The 23,814-nt window shown below is 37.7% G+C and overlaps 1 protein-coding gene across 1 annotated transcript; it reads right to left on the reverse strand.

The window, feature by feature from the left end:
- Nucleotides 1-1,715: 1,715 nt before the first annotated feature.
- LOC109218506 lies at nt 1,716-13,952 on the reverse strand. The gene is made up of 10 exons (XM_019382871.1): nt 13,453-13,952; nt 12,144-12,297; nt 10,838-11,012; nt 9,964-10,079; nt 8,918-8,977; nt 5,069-5,219; nt 4,292-4,358; nt 3,374-3,445; nt 3,207-3,272; nt 1,716-1,965 (listed from the first exon to the last, which is right to left on the reverse strand). The coding sequence occupies exons 1-10, from the start codon at nt 13,699-13,701 to the stop codon at nt 1,831-1,833; spliced, it is 1,245 nt and encodes a 414-aa protein (XP_019238416.1). The 5' UTR covers nt 13,702-13,952; the 3' UTR covers nt 1,716-1,830.
- Nucleotides 13,953-23,814: the final 9,862 nt, after the last annotated feature.

Here is a 23,814-nt window from a genome sequence, read left to right on the forward strand (position 1 = left end):
TATTTTTCCGGATTTTGAATAGTGTTTTCGTTCAGATTCATCTTTACATGAAGAATGGCTAAATTTCAATTACTTTTTAAATTGTGGCTATTTTTGAATGACCACTTATAAATCTAGTTACTTTTGAATTTCTGCCTGACTCTAGTGATCAAAATGGAGACCCTTTAACCTTATTCATGGTTTCTCTTTAAAACTAGAACCAGAGTTGGTCATATTCGGTAACTTTGTGCTTTCTACTAGTATTAGGTTCTTAATTTTGTATTATGCTCAAGAGAGGATTATATCAATTACTTTGCTTTAAAAAAAAGGTATTTCCTTAGCCCTGACTTTACTTCTAGAGAGAACGAAACTCTTGATTCTCGGGAGAACAAACAAAACGTTTCAGAAGGAAGAAAAGACCACACCACATTGTAACTAGTCTTGATCGGCCCTTTTCTCATATGTTTATCTTACTATAATTTCCACCTATATTTTCTCCCCTGTTGTTGTGTTTGAACTTTAGTCTATAATTTTTCTTTTCCTTCTAATGCTACTCTTTTCAAAATGTAATAAGAAGTTAATTATTGCCTTAACTTTTCTGATTGTCATTGTTAGCCACTAAATATTGCTTTAGGGGTACATAGATATAGTTTTATGAGGTTTATTGATAGTTCTACAAAGTACTGCAATTTTATATATCTATTTACAGAAAGCATCCGGTCTAAAATACAATGAACATTTACAAACATGTATAAACTCTGTGGTCTAAACCATTTGAAAACAATTCAAACAGTAAGCTCTACTCTACAAGGTGGTCATAAAGGAGACAACTAATTATCAAGAAACCTCAACTTGGGTTGCAAAATCACGAGTTCGATCCTAACAACCAACTATTATGCAGTGAAACCTTCTTTAAATACAGGAAAATATTAAATCAACTCTGTAAGTCCGTGGCAGAAGTATCATCTTCCCAAATCACCTTGTAGAGCTCATACCCATTTAACATGCTATTTCCATATCAAAAGGATGGTACAACATGACTCAAAAAAGAGGGTTGATCACCCCAATGATCTAGCATCAATGAATGCGAAGTGAAAGCTCTTAAACATAGCCATCGGCAAGATACAGACAAATTTAGAACAAATTGTTCACAAGTCCTTGTGAATCAGAACTCCATCCAAGTGTGAAGCAAGAAGTGTTGAGATCGAGAAACCCCTTACCTAAAGATTCTGATAAAAAAACTAAATTTCTTTAGAGCCAATTGTATAGAAGAACAATAGTAGCATTATGAAGCCAATCATATGCCAGTCAATACCAGTTGAAAGTATAGCTTTCCTGCGACACAAGTCAAACAAATCTAGGATTTTTGATACATTGGAGTCAAATGAAGAATCAAAAATATGAACTGCAGTTTTATTTCCTTGTTTAAAAAAAGAAAAGAAAGTTGGAACTCACTCTCCAAACCTCCCCCCTCCCCCTTCCCCCAAGAGGCCAATGGTGGTTACCCAACTTCTTGGTTGGAAGCGAAAGCGTCTCTATTTTGATAACCTCTTTGGCTTATAGGTGCTCTCGCTCTGGGAACAGAAGCAATAGCCCCTTCACGTCCATCTTTTGAAACGTATTAAGCTATTACAAGTGCAAAAAGACGACGGAATCATTACACTTCCAATGTAGGAACTCCGGTGGTACAAGCTCATGGTGACTTAAGTCTTTGCAGAAACTGGGATTCATTGCACTCATGAAGAAGGGAAGTACCCCTTGAAGCATTGGACAGAAAGGAGGAGTACAAAAAAGGATTCGTGCACATTAGACCATACAGCGCAGGCAAATGAAAAGAATTGTCTGACTTTGTCATTCAATCTCTTTCTCGGGTCCAATATACATGGTACAACATGCTGAAATTAAGATTATTATACATCCAAATAATCTGCCAATAGATGGAATGATTCTTGATGAGCCCATTCCAAGAAATTGTGATAGTGCAGCCTGAAATACAAAACAATATCGTTCAGTTCAATGGCTGGTCTCTGGCAGAGGAATACGAGTTTGCAATGGCAGTGAAGTACTGTTGACAAGTCCCTATCGAAGTAGCACCTTGCATAGTTGAATTGCAAAGAGTTCCACATACACCCAATCCAAGAATGAACCATTCAAATATTTATAACTGCTAGTTAGAGGTTGAATTATGTGACCACATCATCTAAAAGCTTGACATGTTTATTGATTTAACTGTATCCCTAACACGGCCCTCAAGTGCGAGCCAGATTTTTTGTGAGTCAAGCATACAGAAATTCTTTAACAGTGGTGTGTTGAGATTCAAACCTTTTCCTGCTTTCACTTGAAATGTGTGAGAGTCCATTGCTCAAATGGTCACTCAATTATGAGAGAATATGTTGTAAAGACATCTTTTAAAAAAAAAACAGAAAAGCCACTTGTTTATACACGTATCAATCACAAAATCATTTATCCGGATTTGTCCAAGTTCCGGCTGCCAAATGTAATGTGGCATTTTGTATCAGTCCACATGGACTTAACTAATGCCAAAATTAAAAATAAAACCCGACCCGCAACAACCCGATTTCAATATACAAAAACCCTAGCTCCCTCCTTATTTTATAAAAACAGTGTCTTCCTCCTCTCTCAGGCAAAGTCGATTAAGGGCATGGTTTCACTCCAGTCCAAAATTTCACTTTTGAGGTTGTTGCGGGTCGAGTTGTTGTGGGTCGGGTTTCATTTTTAGTTTTGGTATTAGTTAAGTCCATGTGGGCTGATATAAAAGTGTCACATAAGCTTTTGGCAGACGAAACCTAGACAAATCCGGTCAAGTGATTTTTGGTGTGACATGGTTATAGAAAAGTGACTTTTCTATTACCAAAAAAAGGACTTTCCTACATAGTTTTCAATAGTATAATCACCATTTGAGCAACGGACTCAATTATATGAACACCTCACTTAAAAGATCGAACTTTTAAAAAAGAGACACTTTTAATTACTTAATACTAGCACTAAGCTACTAACATAAAGAAAACTTCACCATTCCGAAATGTCATTAATTATCAATGTTGTTCTGACAAAATCAAGCAAACGGGGTAACACAACAGACTAATCTTCATCTACAGTTTGTGCAAATAACTTATTGAAAAAAAATATTATGCAGATAAGGCAATCCGTGGTATATTTTGCTACATTATACAAGAGGAAACTCAACAACTTGATCAGATCTATACCTCAATAAACTGGATATTGGCAACTCTGCTGGTTTTCTCAAGCTGAAGTCCACGTGCTAAAGTTATCTATGGAGAGTAATAGGTTATTCACAAATTCGAGGACGGGTCTACGGAATCAGAGTTCCGGATATTGGATCACATGACAGAATTAGAGTTAAGAATAGTACCTCTGCAAAGAAAGCTAGTACACCAAGTACAGCCATTAGAAGGAAAGAATAGAAACTAGGGAGTACAAAATTCTGCATTCAACAAAATAAGACAATTAGAAAAAAGAAACTACCGAAAGTCAACAAGGATAATTATCTATACACTATTAAAAGGTTGCCAAGATAAGAACACCCACACTCCAATCAATGCTCATAAATACAGAGAGATACAGGCCGCTATCTAAACAGATCTTGGAATATAACACAATCCTTTTATGTTTTTTCTTGTAGGTCACTCTGGAAATTATTTTAGTACAAGCAAAACTGCAAATCACCCTCTTCGACATAATGGTAGTTGCATTAGGTAATTCTCCTGCCGTTTCAATTTATGTGACGTAGTTTGACTCGGCAAGTATTTTAAGGAAAAAAAGAAGACATTTAAAACTTGTGGTTTTAAAAGCTTAAGGGGTAAAAGCTTTGTGGGCCCAAAATATTTGTATGGCTAAAAGTTTCTCATTAAGGATAAAATTGGTAAAATGAAAAACTTAAAGTTTTGTTTCCAAATATAGAAACGTGTCATTCTTTTTCGGAACGGACTAATAAAGATAGTGTTTCACTTTGAAATGGAGGGAGTAACTATAACCTCTTTACCAAAAAGATTGGTTGGCAATTCAAATTATCACTTCACGAACATTTAAAGATGGCCGTCCATTTTCTGAACAATTATATTCATGGAGAGGAAGTTGCCGATAAACAAGTATATCCGAAATATTTTTTACACTAGCATCAATGTACATGTCATATTGAACTTCTGTGGATGCTTAATGAATATTTATCTCGGCAAACATCATATGAAAGTTGCAACAGTTCTAATGTACCACGATTAAATGTATTTCCCTTTTATTTCACAAAGAAATAATGACATGTACGATATCTTACTTCAAAGGCAAATGTAGACATCACAGCAGCAGGACTAGCAAACAGGACAAATGAAAAAACTGGAAGCCTGAAAGAAAAATGTTACTTGCTTAAGAAGCATATTATGAGAGAAAACAGTCAGCTGAATAAACCATAATACAATAGATATTATAAACAGCTACTACTTACAGATTCTTCAGTCTTTGACTAGTAACATAGGTAAGAAGACCAAAGGAGTTTATACACTTTTAACATCTAAATTGTTCTTTTAAAGAGGACACATGATCACAATTGTTAAAAAAAAAAAAACCTTTGAAAAATCTTGCCAAATTACCTTTACACTTGGTGAGCTTTTGGCAATCCAACATTCAGAGTGGCAACCAGAATGGAAAAAATCTATTTTCTACACATTGCTGCCGTTCTTTAGAACATGTTGAGGAATCTTGACTTATTGTGAGTTAACAAAAGTTGGGTGTGATCAAAGCACACATTGGAAAATCCTATCTTCCTGGTTGTGATTCTTGGCAAGACCACTGTCTAACATAATTAACCATTTATGTCATGTATGGAATTGATCGGTATTCATGTCCTCCATGTGGTTTAAATCTGTAAAGAAAATTATTCCCTAGACTGACCTACAACAGATTAGAAGGCTATGTTCCTCCATACGCTACAATGAATTACTACACCTTTTCCTTCTCATTAGGGAAGAGAGAGAAAGAGAAAGAATGTCAAGTCAAAGCATATTAATAATGACGATACATTCTTAAGATTAGAGAAGCAAGCCAACAATCTTACACTGGTTGATCTGCTGCCTTGGCTCCTGCTCTCGTAAGGCAGTAGGTGACTCCAGTGGCAGCAGATGAAAATAAGCCAACCAAAACAGCAAAAATGTGATGGCTACCCTTGAAATGAGATTCACTGGCTTCTATAGAACTTGGGAAAGCTCCTGTGAGAAAAGCTCCAATACTTTGAGAATTCAAATAAGAAACCAAATGAGATTCTAAGTTTTTTCCCTATTGAGCAAATCAGTCTTTCCAAACATACAAGGCACAGTTCATCGTCACTCCTAGTGCAAGCAGTTCATTTCTTCCTATAAGCATAGTATAAATCCAGGCCACATGCTCAATTTACAGCGGGCAGTAGGTCAGTTATCTACTAGTTCAACCATCAGGCAAACTGGTCGAATCATTTAAAATATAATTTTAAAATGTAAAAGACTAAGACTGCGGCTTTTGCTCGTCTGTATGAGGAACTAGGGGACAAAGGCGGGGAGAAGAAGTTATTCCCGCTGGCTAAGGCGAGAGAGAGGAGGGCTCGGGATCTGGACCAAGTGAGGTGCATCAAAGATGAGGACGGCAAAGTTTTGACGGGGATGACCAGATTAAGAGGAGGTGGCAGACCTACTTTCAGAAACTTCTAAATGAAGTAGGGGATCAGGATATTGCTCTAGGTGAATTTAGGAATGCCGGCAGTCCCCGAGACTTTAGTTATTGTAGGCCCATTGAGGTCGAGGAGGCCACGGAGGCAATGCGTAAGATGAGTAGGGGCAGAACTACCGGGCCTGACGAAATTCCGGTTGAACTTTGGAGGTGTGTGGGTAGAGCAAGCTTGGAATGGCTGACTGGATTATTTAATGTCATATTCGAGACGAATAGGATGCCGGAGGAGTGGAGGTGGAGTACAATGGTTCCGTTGTACAAGAACAAAGGTGATATCCAGAGTTGTAACAATTATAGGGGTATCAAATTACTGAGTCATACCATGAAAGTTTGGGAGAGAGTGGTAGAAATGAGGGTGCGAAGGGCGGTGTCTATTTCAGACAACCAGTTCGAGTTCATGCCGGGGCATTCTACCCCAGAAGCTATCCACCTTATTAGGAGGATGGTGGAACAATATAGGGATAGGAAGAAGGATCTCCACATGGTGTTTATTGATCTGGAGAAAGAGTACGACAGGGTTCCTAGGGAGGTTCTATGGAGCTGCTTGGAGGCTAAAGGGGTTCCGGCTGCCTACATTAGGGTGATTAAAGACATGTATGATGGAGCTAAGACTCGGGTTAGGACAGTAGGAGGCGACTCAGAGCATTTTCCGGTTGTTATGGGGTTGCACCAAGGGTCTGCGCTCAGCCCATTCCTATTTGCCCTGGTGATGGATGCACTGACTCATCATATTCAAGGGGAGGTGCCATGGTGTATGCTATTTGCTGATGACATAGTTCTGATTGACACGACACGAGGCGGCGTCAATGAGAGGCTGGAGGTTTGGAGACAGGCCCTTGAGTCTAGGGGTTTCAAGTTGAGCAAGACTAAGACGGAATACCTAGAGTGCAAGTTCAGCGTCGAGCCGATGGAAGTGGGAGTGGACGTGAGGCTTGACTCTCAAGTCATTCCCAAGAGGGTTAGTTTCAAGTACCTTGGTCGGTTATTCAGGGAATTGGGGAGATCGACGAGGATGTCACACATCGTATAGGGGTGGGGTGGATGAAGTGGAGGTTAGCGTCAGGAGTCTTGTGTGACAAGAAAGTGCCACTGTTTCTAAAAGGTAAGTTTTATAGAGCAGTGGTTAGGCCTGCAATGTTGTACGGGACTGAGTGTTGGCCGGTTAAGAACTCACATATCCAGAAAATTAAAGTAGCAGAGATGAGGATGTTGAGGTGGATGTGCGGGCATACTAAGATGGATAGGATTAGAAATGAAGATATTCGGGAGAAGGTGGGTGTGGCCCCCATGGAGGACAAGATGCGGGAAGCAAGACTCAGGTGGTTCGGGCACATTCAGAGGAGGAACACTGATGCACCGGTGAGGAGTTATGAGCGACTGGCTGTGGTGGGCACGAGGAGAGGTAGAGGGCGGCCCAAGAAGTATTGGGGAGAGGTGATCAGGCAGGACATAACGTGACTTAGGATTACTAAGGACATGGCCCTTGACAGGGTATTGTGGAGGTCGAGCATTAAGGTTGTAGGTTAGGAGGAAGTTGCGAATATTTCTGCGGCGCTCCCAAGTAGGACTAGACAGTTAGGATTTAGTTTTAGGATGCTAGTGGTTATCTATTGATGCATGTCTTTATCTACCGGTTATTATTGTACTTGCCATCTATTTTGTATTTCCTATATTGCTGTTATTTTATTATGACTCTATTGATGGTACTAATATATCGTCTCTTGTCGTCTTCTTGAGCCGAGGGTCTCCTGGAAACAACCTCTCTGACCTCGGGGTAGGGGTAAGGTCTGCCTACACAATACCCTCCCCAGACCCCACTAGTGGGACTACAATGGGCCGTTGTTGTTGTAAAAGACTATAAAATCAAGTGACTTTGCTCCAACAGAATACATATGAAAATCATACAATTCATGAATGGAGGGCCTTTAGAATGAGTTGGTACAAGTAACTAAACTACAGTATGGGTAGGAAATCACATCCTGGTAGGGATAAAAAGAGCCACCTTTTTTAAGGTACCACAGAGAATGTTAGAATGAGCAAGGCATGAACCACTGCAGGTAGAAGAAAAGGGACAATTGTAAGAACCAAGGTGACACAAGTCCAAGAGCAGTACTCTTAACAGAAGTCGGATTGCGGTGATGGGAAGGATATGGATTTCTTTTTGGGATACTCTTTCTCATAAGTTCCCTTCCTACAGGTCTGACAATTAAAATTTGAAAGCAAAACATCTTTTCCCAAGTTAATTCTGCCACACCCGCAAGCAAAGGCGGACACAGGATTGACAAGGCACCACTGTCTTTATATATGCTAATAACTAGCGACAAAGTTTGGGGTGCAACTCTTTGGAAACGTAATGATAGTGATAACTTATCCGCAAAGTACAAACTCTCCGTCATCATCGTCGACACCGTCAGAGTCGATAGATACTGCTCTTTGTCGAGGTGATTGTTGAAGGGAGGGAGAAGGGTTTGTATTTTTTTATTTGTGAAGAAAGGAGCTACGGTTTGGGGCTTTTGATTTTGGGGGAGGGATTTGAAAAAGAATAAAATCAAGTACTAATACTAATATAAACTATAATTCAAGAAAGATAAATAAAAAACATAAACCAATCGACTACCAAGCACTAGCAGTATAAACTATCATTAAATTCAATAAAGAAAAAGAAAAACACTAAGGCGCAGGGAGCCGGGTTTCGATCCCTGGTTGCCATAGTATGGAAAGGGGGTTTTGAAGTCCAGTTGACCAAAGCTACCATCCGCCATTTTGTAATTTAGGGGGCACAAAGTAATTTATCTATGGGGTCCTCGATGTATATACATAGATATACAAGATATATATACATTGTTTTACAGAGGCTAACGGGTTCCGGTGACCCCCCTACCCCGACAGTAGGTCCGCCCCTGCCCAAAAAAGCTCTCCTTTTTAGGAGGTCTAATATCAACAGTAGAAATGCCTATTACAGCTTTAATTGGCCTTGGGTTCATGCCTGAAGGTCAAGTAAGGAACAAGCCCCCCCCCCCCCCCCCCCCAAGGCCCTAGTTCGCTGGGATATCCTTTAGAAACAAGGGCAGGGCCGGCTGCATTTAGTTCTACTTGTTGATTTACACTTGAATCATCTGATGCCAACTCCTAATAGTTTGGTACCAACTCTCAAAAATACTTTGTTAGTTCAGAAACAGTTACAAATATTTACTATCTTCTGTACCTTGTGGTTTGACCATTGGCTGAAAAATGAACAGCAAACCAAAGAAACTGCTCGCTAAACCTGCAATAAGGCAATAGTGATACAGAATACCCACAAAAGAATAAGAGATAGAAAATACAAGAAATGTCCTCTAAAAGCAAAAGCAAAAACCTATTCAAAAAACAGCGGCTTTCTCGAAGCTAGAAACAGCAAATTTCTCGTTTATCTAATAAGAGTCCTCTAAAAGCATATAATTCATAATTCACAATAGAAAATCTCCATTAGACAATTATTCGTCTTACAAAAGAGTACATTGGCTTGTACAGTTTTGCCATCAACACTGAAACATCTATTACTCAATGTAGAGCAGCAATAGATGGGAAAGATAGTCAAGTTTGAGAAATTGAAAGCATGGTCCAACTGATAGACAAACTGGAAGTGTTGAAGGAACTCTCAGATGATCCTGATTCCTTAAGCTGGCAGATGGTAAGAAAGGGAACCACTGAATCTAAGATCAATATTTTTAAGCTTTATGGGGCAAAGAAAAGCTTCAAATTTTATGTTACCTTCTCAAAAAGGAAAATTCAACTTTTCAATCATATATTTTCCCACCTCCAGAGCACCAAAAATAAGGGGGCTGTCAAAGAGAAGGTACATAGTAGGACTATACATTGTAATGGACTTGCAGTGTTGTATGGTGAACACAAGAATAATGTATTATATCCATTTATCTTTCAGTTAAAGGTTCATGGGAAATTCAGATTTTCAAGCACCTCTGCTCCATTCCAAGGGGCAGTTTACAAGAAGAAGGAAAAGGACTGGAGTTGCACAACCAATTCACAATGATGTGTGTACGTTCACAGTTCTCTCAGTTTCACAGGGGTCCAGAAGATTTTCAGATTTATCTGCGAGCCCCTAAAACCCAAACGTGAATAATATGGTCTTTTTATCAGCTTAAAACACCTCAATCAATTTGAAATAGCAAACCATGCACACACCATACAAAGTTAAATAACAAAAAAAAAAAAAAATCAACCTGGAGTTCTATAGATTGCATATGACCATACCTCCAATTTCTGCAATTTTTAACTTCTCATGCAATGTGACTCTAGCCACAGTTGAAGCCATAATTGGAGCTGTAAAGCTCAATATGATAGCCTGAGACAGAGGTAGCCGCTGGATGCTGAAAAATAAAATTGACTGTTTCATGGTTACTAGTAAATCATGTTTTATAGAACAATAAAGGGGATGTAGCATGAACAGAGGAAGGAAATAATTATGGTAAAGTACATTGACCATGAGCAGTGGCATCCATGTTAATGTAAATGAAGGAGAATTCGAACCCATGGGATCCATTTACGTGTTGTATATCTGGCTTTTTTTTCTCCTTCCAACTTGTTAAATACCATTAAATTTTGTCCTCAGCACTTCTTATGTATATAACTACTAAATCAAGTGTATAAAACAATTCACCTTTTTATTTTTATTTATTATTCTCAATTGATATTGATAGTCATTTAATTTTCAACATTGTGATTAATTTTTGTATTATTCAATTAAAACTCCATAAGTTAGTTACTTTAACAGCTAGGGATGACAGGTTGGATATAGGGATGACAGGTTGGATATGTATTGCGTCTGGTCTAGCTATCTTGCATAACAGTAAACTACTTTTTCAGGTCTGCAAGATGGAGCCATGTTATTCAAACCCTCAAATAGTCTGAACCCAGATAAGAATGAACTTATAAGTGGGACAACCTGGAAGAATCCATCTCAAATCTCCTAAATGTTGAAAGACTGTCTTCTTGCATCCGTAGTAAATATTCTTCTAAACTTATTAATTAGATTGATACCCTCGACATTTTCTGCTTTCTGTTCCTTGTTGGAGCGCGGATTGAGGGGTTTAGGGTTTCTTTTCTCAGTCTAAGAAACACTGCTTACCTGTAGATGAAACTCATCAATGAGATGTATCCAGTGAGAGCTCTTAAGACCAAAAGTTTCCTGGCACTTGTTGGTCCAAATATTGGTTGGCCACTTCTCCTCAACCACACAAAGGAAAGAATTAGGACTACCGTACATCTTGCAAAGGCTATCTCAAAAAGAGGTACTGATTGAGCTGCCATTTCCAAAAACAACGAAAAATCATATTAGTGTAAAAGGAATATACAGTAAAAGCAGTCATGAAACACTGGATACATCTTAAAGTATGTATCCACATACAAAATATGTTGACATATAACAGTAATAACATCAAAACCTTACTCAAGGAACTTCCATATAGAAATCTAAAGTTGCATTGCAATTGCCTATTCAAAGGCAGAACCAAGTTAGACGCTATTATACTAGTAGAAACAATAAGCAATGCCAAAAGACCTCCAGGTTCTGGAATCTGAAGTGGACAATGAGCTAAAAGTTATATTGCTTTGCTCCAGAATGAACCTACAAACACTACCCTGTCTCGCACATAAGTGCAGGGCTCTTCTCTCGAGAATTACCGCGTTCTGCTAAAACCCGTGGTCCTTTGACTCCTCATTTGGCCTAGACAATGTGACATACTCGTAACTATCAGCAATAACATGGGTTTAGGTACTTCACAAGATCCTTTGATATACACTAAAAACCTACATGAGTCAGCTTCATCGCAGAATCCTGTTCTCATACTCTAAATCCATAAGATATAGGCTTAAACAACATACTGAAAAATTGCTGCAGTGTTCCAAAGGAGCCTACCCATCGCTGACCATATCCATGAAAATTGTAATCTCTAAATGTCATAGGAAAAACAAAGCGCTCATATCAACCCTGAAAGAATCTCCTGACAACCCAGTGCAGAGGGCACTACGAAAAGAGCTTGGATATAACATGCACTATCCCGTCTCTCTAGATATATGAATAATACAACAGCAAAGAGGGAATCTGGCATCAGCCCCTCCTTCCCTGGTTTTCCTCCAAAGGAAATCCAAGTTGACTTAACAAAGAAGAAGAAATAGTCACAATGACTCTCTCTCTCTCTCTATCTCTCTCCCCCCAGGTAAAATTTAACTATCATCTTCAATTTGTGTGTGTAGAATGGTAGGTTATTGTATGAAGATCAGTTGCCCACAGATGAAAGCTTACGCTAAACTTAGCCGACTATCAGTTTCAGGCAGGAAACGGGACAATGACATCTTTGTATTGCTAAGTTATCAGTAGCTACATTGATATATGTATATAATACACATGCAAATGTTTTAAATAAGTTACTGACCAGTAAAAACATCTGAAACAACTCCCATTGTTGAGTAGATTATAGATGACAAGACCATGCATAGCAGACCGGAGTACCTCGATCCACTCCACAGCCAGATAATAAACTGCAGAAACGGCGACTTGTCTGGTTCAACTACTTTTATAACTTCCTCCTGCAAGGTGTCAGAACCTAATTAAGCATGAAAAAGTACTAGAATTATTTTGATTCATGTCACAATATCATAAACAGTTAGAATAAATCACGAAAGCAGAACATTTATCCACACAAAAAGAAAAGCACCAGAGCAGGGAAATATAATATGCAAGTAGGCATAGGCATTTTTGTGCTTGTATAAAGTACTGGGTTCGTGATAAAGAAAGCAACAACCTAACTAAGTGCAAAAACAAACTCTGATCATTCCCTCCTTGAGGAAGTCACAGTACGGGGTAAAATAGATGCATAAATATTAGCATCACGACTAGAAGTTGCCTAAAGAAAGGTCATTCCTAGAACCAAAGGTAGAATAAGTCAGCAAGCACGTCTGATGATAGAAGCACATTCACTTAGATAGAAAAACACTTTATAGCTATATAAGAATACTACTAAAAAGGAAAACATGCCATAGTAGTAATCATGTTACATTCTCCGGACTTAACTGTATCAAAACCTCTCTCTTACCTGATGTATGTTGTGAATGCGTCTCAACTGTTTCCAAAATAGAGGATGCTCAATACATTCAACATGCTATGTATTTTTAAATAAACAAAAAGAGCTACCTTTTTGCAGAAAACTTCAACATTCTATTGATCTCTCTTTTTCTTCTTTCTTTTTGGAAATTTAACACTAGGTACTGCACTCAAAAGGGAAACAAACATACCATACTCCCTGTTCTGTAGGCAAAACAATTTTTTACTACAATCTTTTCAAATATTTCACCCTCATACTCTAATAATTAAGGATTTAATTTATATACACCGACAATGTAAAGATTTCTCTACACTATTAGCGCTTTTTAACTTGTATATTAGGTCAGTTACCATTTTTACGAGGTTACCCATATGCTTGTCATAAAATTGACCTGTAATTACCTTATTTACAACTTGATTGTGTAAATATGTTAACATCATTAGTGCATAGAACTAAAACCTAATAATTAATGACTGACATTATTCGTTGTATAAAAACTTAGATATATAAAAGTTGCATTTTGACATGTCCTGTAACTAAAGAACTGGCTACTGAAAATTCAGTAAAAGAGCTCAGCAAATTTACAAATTTAAAAAATAAAAAAATAAAAAAAATTAATGATTTCAAAATTGGAGTTCACCTTATTGAGCTTTTGCCTAGTAGGATAAGAGATGGTGAAGATGTTGATCTTAGGCCTCTCTGATTGGGTCAACAGAGGAGCAATTTGATCATCATCACAAATGGAAATTGAAGATTCAGCTGTAGAGGAAGAATCAACGGCTGAGATCGAAGACGGTCCCACCATTTCCACTACACCGATGGCGTCTTCAATGTCGTTGACTCCGATTCTTGTGCTGCCGTCGCCGTTCATCGGCTCTGCTATCGGCATTGTGCTCGTGTTTTACAATCTGACAAAGGCGAAATTTGATTAATGGATTTTGTTGATTCGTCAATTTGAGATGGGTTTGGGGTGGGAATGTCGGGTACAGTACTCAAAGTTCAGACCCTCGTTTCATTGTTTGAAGTATATTTGGACGGCTAACATGTCAACTTCAGTTGCTTCATTTTTAACTAATCTGGCTAGAGATTAAACAATTTAGGTGGAAAACATTTCTTGTTATGGTTCATCGAATGAAAAATTGAATACAATAGGTTAAATCGAAAATATATGTGGAGTTTATAAAGGAAGTGATTCCTTTACAATTTAAATAGAAAAAAATAATTTTATCAAGATCTTTTATACAGAGTTTTTTTGATTTACACATCTTTTGTGTTATTTTTTATGAATTACCTATGAAAATGGTCATATAACTAAAATAATATTTATAAAGAACTAGACTATTAGATTTAATTGAAAATGTGAAAAAAAAATATTTAATATGTATTCACATTTGGAGGTGCAATTTTGATAACTTTGATCTATTTTTTGTGTTTGTTGCATATTTTTTGGGGTGTAATTTATGCTCTGTCTTTTATTGTATCTATTTTTGGTATGTCATCCAGTTTTCGGTGTTGCACTTTCTTGAATTTGATGGGACTTTCTTGCTATTCCTAGTTAAAATTTTCTTTTCACAATTTCGTAGATTTAATCGCCTAGTTTGTTAAATATTTAATGGAGGCCAAAAGTGCTTACTTTGGGAGAACATAAAGGACTAAACTGCTCAAGAGTATAATTTCAGGAACTATTTTATATTTATCTTCAGACATAATGGACCATTTTTGTCATTTCTCATCGTTTGTTTAATCAACATGAGTGAGGATGTTCACGGTTCGGTCTGAGTTGAGTTTTTCCTAAAAAGAAATCAAATAAATTTAGTTAATTTTTTAAATAATTAGAACCAAACTAATTAAGTCGAATCGATTCGATTTTTGCCTGTTTCATTGACTTATTTGCTTCTTTTTTTTAGTTTTTCCTCCTAGTATACATAGACTATAAACATATTCAGCATAATACTACCCAGTCAACTATTCTCTTAAAGAATAAACTATATATACATCAAGTTATATACGTAGCTTTAGTCAAAAAGTGATATGTGTGAGCATGTGATTTTTGCCTCGCACGAATTACTCCTACAGATTTCTTAGATTTAGGATTTTTCTTTTAATTGTTTAATTTGTAGGAATTAATTGCATAATTTTCGTGTTTATTTGCATTTTACTGTGTGTATTTTTTTAATTTAACATAAATTCATAAAAAATACAAAAATACGCATTGCATTTGCATTTAGGATTTAATTTTATATATTTTAGATTAATTAGTAATTAGGGTTTTACAAAAATACAAAAAAATCACAAAAATTGATTTATTTGCTTTGTTTAATTTTAGCTTTGAATTTTGTTCAGTTGTCACTTAAATTGGTTTTTAATTAATTTGTGTTGGTTATTAATTAGAGCTTAATATAGTTGGGTAGGTTAATTTAGTTTTTAGAGTTAATTTAGATTTTTGTTTTAATTTGAAAAGAAAAAGAAAAGAAAATGAAAAGAAAAATAGATTCCTTAATAAAAGACCCGAATTCGGGCCAAATACACCCCAAGCCCAAACCTGTGCACATCTGAAACCCGTCCAAACCCAACCCATAGTACCCGGTCCAGCCTTATTGTAATAAAACGACGCTGTTTCATTGGCGTTAGATCAGGACCGTCGAGGTCTCTTGATCGGACGGTCCTGAAGCTTGGGTCTTTTAATATTTAAATGTCCAAACGATACCCCCCCCCCCTCTCGTCTCTCTACTCCGTCAAACCCTAGAGACCGTCTCCCTCCGCCCTGAGCCGCCGTCTGCCACCGCCGGAAATCGCCTACGGCGGTGGCCGGCGTCCAATCCTAACCAAATTTACACCACAATACCCCTGTCTCCCCCTCATCATGAATCTACCATTATTTTCCCCCGACTCCCACTGGAATCCTTCGAATCTCCAAAACCCTAGCCGCTACCTCCGCCGCCCACGGCGGCGCCGGTCCTAAACCACCCCAAACTAACACCCTACAACCCCCATGATCCCTTCGTACCAAATCCACAACTATTTTCCTTCGAATCTTCCCAGAACTCCTCGAATCTTAGATCCGGATAAGAGCCCTAAAGGTTCAAAACCAATTCCTGTGGTGTGCATCGACCCAAGCTTACTCTTCTCACCTTCAGAGGATTGCTTCACTACAAAATTGATGCTATTCGTAATTTCTTGACAGAGAAAAGTGACTGGTATCAATTTCGTGTGAATCAAGATATCAAGAGTCATGTCGAGTTTAGCTGGTGAGTCTCATTTCATTTTGAAGTCCGTTTTTTGGTCTCATTTTTACCCATCGTTCCTCTTCTTTTCTTCTCTTTTTCCTTATTTTAATTTTCTGAGTGTGAGTGTTTCTTGTTCTTTTGCCCTTTCTATTCCATTTTTTAACCATAAAAACATGTTTGCTGATGTTCTTAGCCTTTTGAGCTTTGTCAGTGTTATAAGTTAAAATTCTGATTTTTCCCCATTTTTATGTTAGTCTCTTTAACTTAGTTTAATTAGGTTATTTTGGTTTATTAACTTAGTTAATTACCTACCTAGTTATGTTAATTGATTAATAATCTAGTTTGGATTGCTCTTGAAATCATGTTGGGTTATTCTGTCTTACGGATTTGCTCGTCAATTTAGATAGTTGTTAGTTTAGGCTTTGGGCTGTCTCTGATTCGTTTGGTAAAGAACAGCTCGTCCAAATGGGTTTGGGTTATTGGGTCAATTGTAACACGTTGTTGGTTTGGTTTTTCATAGGTAATAACAGGGTGTTTAAGGGGTAACTTGGGTAATGTACTGAGAGAATCTCTCAAGTAACTGCCCAAGAGGCTTCCTAGAAGCTTCTGTAGGGGTCTGCTAGTAAATTTTAGGTCTAACTTGGGTAGCAAGGCATAAAATAGAGGACTAACTAGCAAAAAAGAAACTTAGGAAAGGTCTAAAATGAAAAACAAAACCCCTAAGGCTGCCCTAATAACTTGCCTATAAAGGCATTGTTACTTGAGGCTCAATTCAGAATTTCAAGGGCTGAAAATTCCTAAAAAAGTAAAATACTGTTCCATTGCTTCTGCTCTGATTTCTTGAAGTTTCTCTAATTCCGGAGCATTTTTGGTTCGTTTAAGGCTTAGAAAATGGATTGAATTTAGCTCCAAGGTCTGATTTTGAAGTTTTGGGTTGGCATTCAGGTGAAATTTTTGGGTAGACTGGCTGAACACTATTTTGATTTTAAAACTGGTTTGCTGGGATATTTCCTGCTGTTGATCGTTGCTAGTTTCTACTTGTTGACTCACTTCTGCTCATTTTCTTTGTCCAATTTCCAGGTATTCCTTGATTCTCTAAGGGATGAGATGAAAAATAGGAAAACTGTAATGGTTTGAAGATACATGAATGAATGGCTGTTTTCTCTTTTAATGGTCAATCTCGATCATCTGCTTTAAAATTCCTGAAGTTAGTAGTATAGTGTAATGGTATGTAGCTTAGCTCATTCATAGTAGTAGTGTTATTGAAATTCATGTTGCTCTTCCATTCCGTTGGAAACTCGTAGCTTGTTAGTTTGGTCGAATACTTGAGGGATTATGTATATGGACCGTTGCACTCGTGTATATCCTACTTGGTAGTGTTAGCTTTAGTATAGTTTAATTTTAGTAATCCATGTTGAGTTTTTCTCAAGGTTTGCTATCATGTTAATTTAAATGTTAGATTTGAAATATTGTATAAGCCGAAAATGATTTTAGGACTAATGTGTGTGTGCTGATACCAGTGTTACTTCTACGCCTAATAGATGTTTGAAACAGTTCAATATTTCAGTGTTTAATTTCCATAGTTTTAGCTGTGAGATCATGTGACTAGAGTTTTCGAAATCTGCATCCAATAATTTATGCATCTTCTTTAGTTTGAACGTAATAATTATTGTAGTTTGTCCCTTTATTGCAATTGAAAAGTGAAGTTAAAAGAGTTGGCCTGTGGTCTGAATCGCAGATTCGAGCTAAGGCTGCTGTTCCCTATGGGAAGCTCTCCTTGTTCGAATCTGGATTCATTTTCAGCCCAGGCATTTTTTAAAGATGGAATTGATTTGAAGTTTCAGTTAATTTGTGTCAAAGGATTTGAATCATAATCTGTTAAATTAGATGTCATGTTTATGTGATTAATGTCGATTATGCATATATTATCGTGTCTTGGGCATGGGCTGATCAGGTCACGGGAAACAGGCCTAACAATGGCCCAATTCTAATCATTGCCCTTTTGTGAACACACCATGAGGCCTGGCTTCATCTGGAGCCAGTTCTTCATTCATTAGATCCTGGGGCCGTGTTTGATTGCATCTTTATTAAATGGCCCTTGGACCATTTATACTGGGCTGATCCTACGTTCAAAAATGAGTAATTCCCCTCATGTGTTTCTTTAATTAATTGGATGGAAACCTCGAATCGTATTTATTTCTACGTAATTAAGCCCACTAATTAGAATGGAGGCGGGCTATAATAGATAAGAATAGTTCATGGGCCTCCCGAACTTTAGTTTGAGTATCCTTTAAAAAAACAATTTGAGGTGTGCCGTGCCAAACAAAATCTCAAAACGCATGGCCCTCATTTAATTAATTAATTAATTTTAGAAATTCGGGACATGCCATCTAGCGAATCTTCATGGCTTCCCGCAAAGTTAATAAGACGCTAGCCACTTTAGGCGCGCTTTTAATAATTTTACCTTCTTAAATACGGGTGTGCATTTCATGCAACCCAAATCCAAATCCGAAAATGTTGAATAAGATGTGTCGAAGATCCGGGTGCATTTCATGTGACGTGATCCGAAAACACGTTTTTAAACAATGTTCGCTTTCATAAAAATAATTAGAAGTGGTAAATAATTATAAAAGTGCACTATAGGTTGGAACATGCAAAAAATTAGAATTTTAGCCAATTATAATAATTTAAGCGACCGTGCTAGAACCACGGGATCCGAGGGTGCCTAACACCTTCCCTCGGGTCAACAGAATTCCTTATTCAGAATTTCTGGTTCGCAGACTCCAATTGGGAAGTCGAATGTTTTCCTCGATTTGGGATTCAAATTAAACCGGTGACTTGGGACACCAAAAGCCAATCCTATTCCAAGTGGCGACTCTAAAAATCAATAAATAATCCCATTTCGAATAATGTCACTTTAAATGGAAAAACTCCCTTACACGTTATCCTTCGGGGTAGGTGTGTAAAAAAGGAGGTGTGACAGCCTTGAGATTTGTAATATCCCTGGCCTGTTTCGTCTTGAGATGATGTTTTTCGTCCGTTCCTCACAAAGAATCGATGATTCATATCATCTCGAGGTTAAAACAGATTCGTCCACTATGTTCAAACCCAAATTAGTAAGTTCTCTTTTCTTTCTTCACGTTCTGATTCATTCTTTACTTCGTCTGTTTCTTTTATTCTATGTCCATATTGTGAATCTAATCCCCCCCCCCCTTTTTTGTTAAGACTGTTTGTCTGGTATGTGTGTGTATGTGTTAGATTCATTTACATTTTTATTTTTAGATTTTTTCTTACTCATTAGCCAGTATTTTCTATCTTTATATGACGTCCATCTCAAGCTATAACATTGTTCTGATAATTAGTTTAGGGGGTTTTGGTGTCGAATTGTTAGTCCAATTTTAATATCAGTCCAGCATGTTAATTTGATATGCATTTTAGGGTTACTTAACTGTTTCCATTTTTTTATATATATCATTATTTGGGCTTGTCTTGCATTTCTTGCTAAGTTTTGGGTGGGGTTTATTGCATTGTTTGGGTTTCTGATTAGTTCTAAAAGCCCAAAGGGAAAGGAAATTCAGTCTACTATGGGGGCTGACCCTTGGGGCTAACTTGACCCATGTAGGTAAAGTAATTTCAGGAGTGTAAGGGGGGCAAATTGGGTAAACTAGGTTAGAGAATCTTGTAGTAACTGAAATAGAATTCCCTAGAAGCTTCTAGATAGGGGTGTTAATTAGAATTTCAGTAGTTTAGTGTTTAACTTGAGAAACAAGTCAGAACCTTAAGGACTAACTAGCTAAAAATTAAAAATAAAAGAGGGACTTAGGGTGTAAAGTAAAAATCTGAAAAATTGCCCTAATTTCGCCTATAAAAGGCAGTACTCCTGTCTTGCAAAAGAAGTTTTGGGGGAGAGGTTCAGAGATCTGAAATTTGAGATTCAAAGTTTAGAGTCTAGAAATCTGAAAATTTGAAATCTAAATTTAGAAGTTCAAAAATTTCAAATTCTGAAAGCTTGAAGTCCTGAAAGCTTACTGCTCCATCGAGTTATTTGGTTTGATTTTGAGGTGTCCAAACTCTAAATCAAATCTCCAGCTCACTCGAGGTTGAAAATGGCCTGAGTTTCCATGTGCTGCTAGTATTTGAGGTTCTAGAGGTCCTAGGGCTATTTCGAGTTAATTTGGGTCACTCAAGCTTGGTTTGGTGCTTGCTAGAGTTATTTGTTTGAAATCTGGATTGCTTGATACCATTTACTGGGTTCGAAAATGGTTTTAAACTGCTGCTGACTGCTGTGTACTGCTGCTGACTATTCCTCTTTCTTACTTTCCCAACATTCCAGGTACTCCTTTGGCCTCAAGTGCTATGTGAAGATTGGATCAACTTGTGTGACCAAATTTGAAAATAAATGATGAATTATCACCTATTTTTCTTCTCGTAGATTGCCTACTGTTTTATTTAGTTTAGATGCTCAGCATAGTTGAGTTATTTGAACAATGCATTATTTGTATTAATAGTACTGTTGGACTGATTGTAACTGGACTGTTTGAACTATTTTCAGCATATTATTAGTATCCGATCTAGTAGTGTTAGTTTAAATTTACTGCTTTAAGGCCAGCTATCAGGTTAAATGTTAGTAGTGTTAGTACCATGTTGGTTTGAATGATTAAAATTGGAAGGTAATGTGAACTTAAAGCTGGATTAGAACCAGTATTGGTACTCAGCGGGAATATTAAGTTTAGGTCTAACAAATGCGCAAATGGCTCAATGCTTCAGCTTTTAATTTCAGTAGTTAGGTTTTGAAATCAGAGAATTAACATTTCAGTATGTTAAATTTTTTGAGTTTGATGTTTCAGTTAATTGTTAATCACTTCAGTTAAATCATTGAATTCTGTAAATGCTTGTAGTAATTCGTTAACTTAGACAAGATCTGAATGCGAAATTTGAATTTAAAGCTAGCAGTTGTTGATTTGAATAGACCTAAATTGTTCCTTTGTTACAAAATCGTTGAGTTCATGTTTTGAAATAAATTCAGTGGCTTCAAAATACAATTAAGGTCCAGCGGTTGGTCTGGGCTCGCCGACAGGCCACGACTTGATAGCTTGTTTCAAATGATTTGGGCCCTAGCTTTGCTGACGCATGGCCCAGCCCCAGTTCTAACTTGCTTTACCATTTGGGCCAGTGCTGAGGCCCAAGAGTTAGACAGCTTCTCATGAACGAAGCTGAATGATTTCTATTTCCCCTGGGTTGGTTTTGAAGCCCAGTATGCTGAAAGTCTAATTCACTATGGGGTCTGATTGTTTAAATGCAGGTCTTGGGCCTGATTTTTGCCACGTCTGGGCAGTTTTCTTTGCTGAGCAGGGTTGAATCTGTTTAGGGCCAATTTTAGGCCCAAAAATGCTAGAAGTCAAAATCCTTTTTTCTTAAAAAAAAAAAATTATATTAGGAATATGGGAATTAATCTGCAATATGAATTTAGGCTTTCGAGTTAGGTGGCGGGTTCAAATTAAGAGGGTTCTCCCTTTTGTTTGAATTCGGACTTGAACTCGAGGCCCAAATTTATAAATGCAAATTAAGTATGCCCTTTAGAGACAAAAATGAATAGAAAATCTTAGTTTGCTTTAAGTTGGCCTTTAAATAATAAAAGTGGGGTGAGCCTCGCCAAACAAAAAATGCATAAATTGCGAGGCCCTCATTAAATGCTTTGTTAAAATATTTTAGAAATTCGGGATATACCATTTAGCGAATTTTCATGGCCTCCCGCAAAGTTAATAAGACGCTAGCCACTTTAGGCGCGCTTTTTAATAATTTTATCTTCTTAAATATGGGTGTGCATTTCATGCGACCCAAATCCAAATCCCAAAACGTTGAATAAGAGGTGTCGAGAATCCGGGTGCATTTCATGTGACGTGATCTAAAAACATGCTCTTAAACGGCGTTCACTTTCGTAAAAATAACTAAAAGTGGTAAATAATCTTAAAAATTGCATTATAGGAATATGTATAAAAATCAGATTTTAGCCATTTATAATAATTTAAGCGACCGTGCTAGAACCACGGGATCCGGGGGTGCGTAACACCTTCCCTCGGGTCAACAGAATTCCTTATTCAGAATTTCTGGTTCGCAGACTCCAATTGGGAAGTCAAAATTTTCCTCGACTTGGGATTCAATTTAAACCGGTGACTTGGGACACCAAAAGCCAATCCTATCCCAAGTGGCGACTCTGATAAATAAATAATCCCATCTCGAATAATGTCACTTTAAATGGAAAAACTCCCTTATACATTATCCTTCGGGGTAGGTGTGTAAAAAGGAGGTGTGACAATATGTATTATCTATAAATTTAGCTATTTTTAAGGAAGTTAATAAAAAAAATTACAATAAAGTTTGTTTATGAAAAAACTTGAAGAGTTATCATTTACCAAGATATTTTGATAATAATTGAACTAAACAGTAATCAATAATTTAAGGACTCAAAGACAAATTATTTTCAATATAAAATAAATTGTGGACTTGTCAAAACAAAGAGTACAAATTAAATTAGATGTAAAGGCAATTAACTAGATTGTTGTAAAGACAAAGAATCAGAGGATAAATCAAGAGTGCAAAAAATATTAATATAATATTATAAATTTAAAAAAATATATATTTATAAAATACACACACATATTATATATATAGCTCGCCATGCCACTATCTTGCTTCCTACTGAGAGGGAGAGAGTGAGGAGATTTATTGATGGGCTCACTTACACTATCAGGCTACAGATGGCCAAAGAGACCGGTAGTGGTATTTCTTTCCAAACAACTGTAGATATTGCGAGATGGATCGAGATGGTTCGTGCTAAAGAGAGTGGACAGGTGTCAAATAAGAGGCCTCGTCATTCCGATAGTTTCAGTGGCGCCTCATCTGGAGGCAGGGGTACTTATGGTAGGGGCCATCCTTCCAAGCCATTTCATTCTGCGCTTCAGGCATCTCATAGTGCTTCAAGGGGTCGTGGTTCTTATGTGCCTTACTCTGGGCAGCCAACCTAAAATGCATCATCTGCTCCTATCAGTGCGCCTCCAATTAAGAGCTATCACCATAGTTATCCGGCCCGTTCGGGTCAGTTTCAGCTTCAGCAGCCACAACAGCAGGATGGGTATTTTGAGTGTGGTGGTATTGGGTACATCAGGAGGTAATGTCCGAGATTATTGGGCGGCATGCCACAACAGAGTTCTCATACCATAGTTCCGGCACCGGTTGCTCCACCGCGCACTCAGCCAGCTAGAGGCAGGGGTCAGGCAGCCAGAGGTGGGGGTCAGGCTATTAGAGGTAGGGGTCAGGCTGTTAGGGGTGGAGGCCAGCCAGCTAGAGGCCGTCCCAGAGACGTAGTTCAGAGTGGTGGGGCCTAGCCCCGATTTTATGCTTTCCCAGCTAGGTCTGAGGCTGAGTTATCTGACGCTATTATCACAGGTATTGTTCTAGTTTTCCATAGAGATGCTTCAGTTCTATTTCATCAGGGCTCTACTTATTTCTATGTGTCATTCTATTTTGCTTTATATCTGGTTGTGCCTCGTGATTCTTTGAGTGCTCTTGTGTATGTGTCAACGCATGTGGGAGATTCTATTATTGTAGATCGTATCTATCGCTTAAGTGTGGTTACTATCGGGAGTCTTGAGACTAGCGTAGATTTCCTGCTTCTTGATATGGTAGGTTTCGATGTCACCTTGGGTATGGATTGGCTGTCACCTTATCATACTATATTGGATTGTCACGCTAAGACGGTGACCTTAGCCATGCTG

The sequence above is a fragment of the Nicotiana attenuata genome, unplaced genomic scaffold (assembly GCF_001879085.1).
Source record: "Nicotiana attenuata strain UT unplaced genomic scaffold, NIATTr2, whole genome shotgun sequence".
NCBI classification, from domain to species: Eukaryota; Viridiplantae; Streptophyta; class Magnoliopsida; order Solanales; family Solanaceae; genus Nicotiana; species Nicotiana attenuata.

What these genes read in the sequence shown, in the direction of transcription:
- LOC109218506 (XM_019382871.1), bottom strand. Translation starts at nt 13,701, where the DNA reads ATGCCGATAGCAGAGCCGATGAACGGCGACGGCAGCACAAGAATCGGA. An exon ending in AAGGCAGCAGATCAACCAGT is followed by an intron (nt 4,359 to 5,068) that starts GTAAGATTGTTG and finishes TTTTTCTTTCAG; the next exon opens with GCTTCCAGTTTTTTCATTTG. An exon ending in CCAATATCCAGTTTATTGAG is followed by an intron (nt 1,966 to 3,206) that starts GTATAGATCTGA and finishes TTTGTATTTCAG; the next exon opens with GCTGCACTATCACAATTTCT.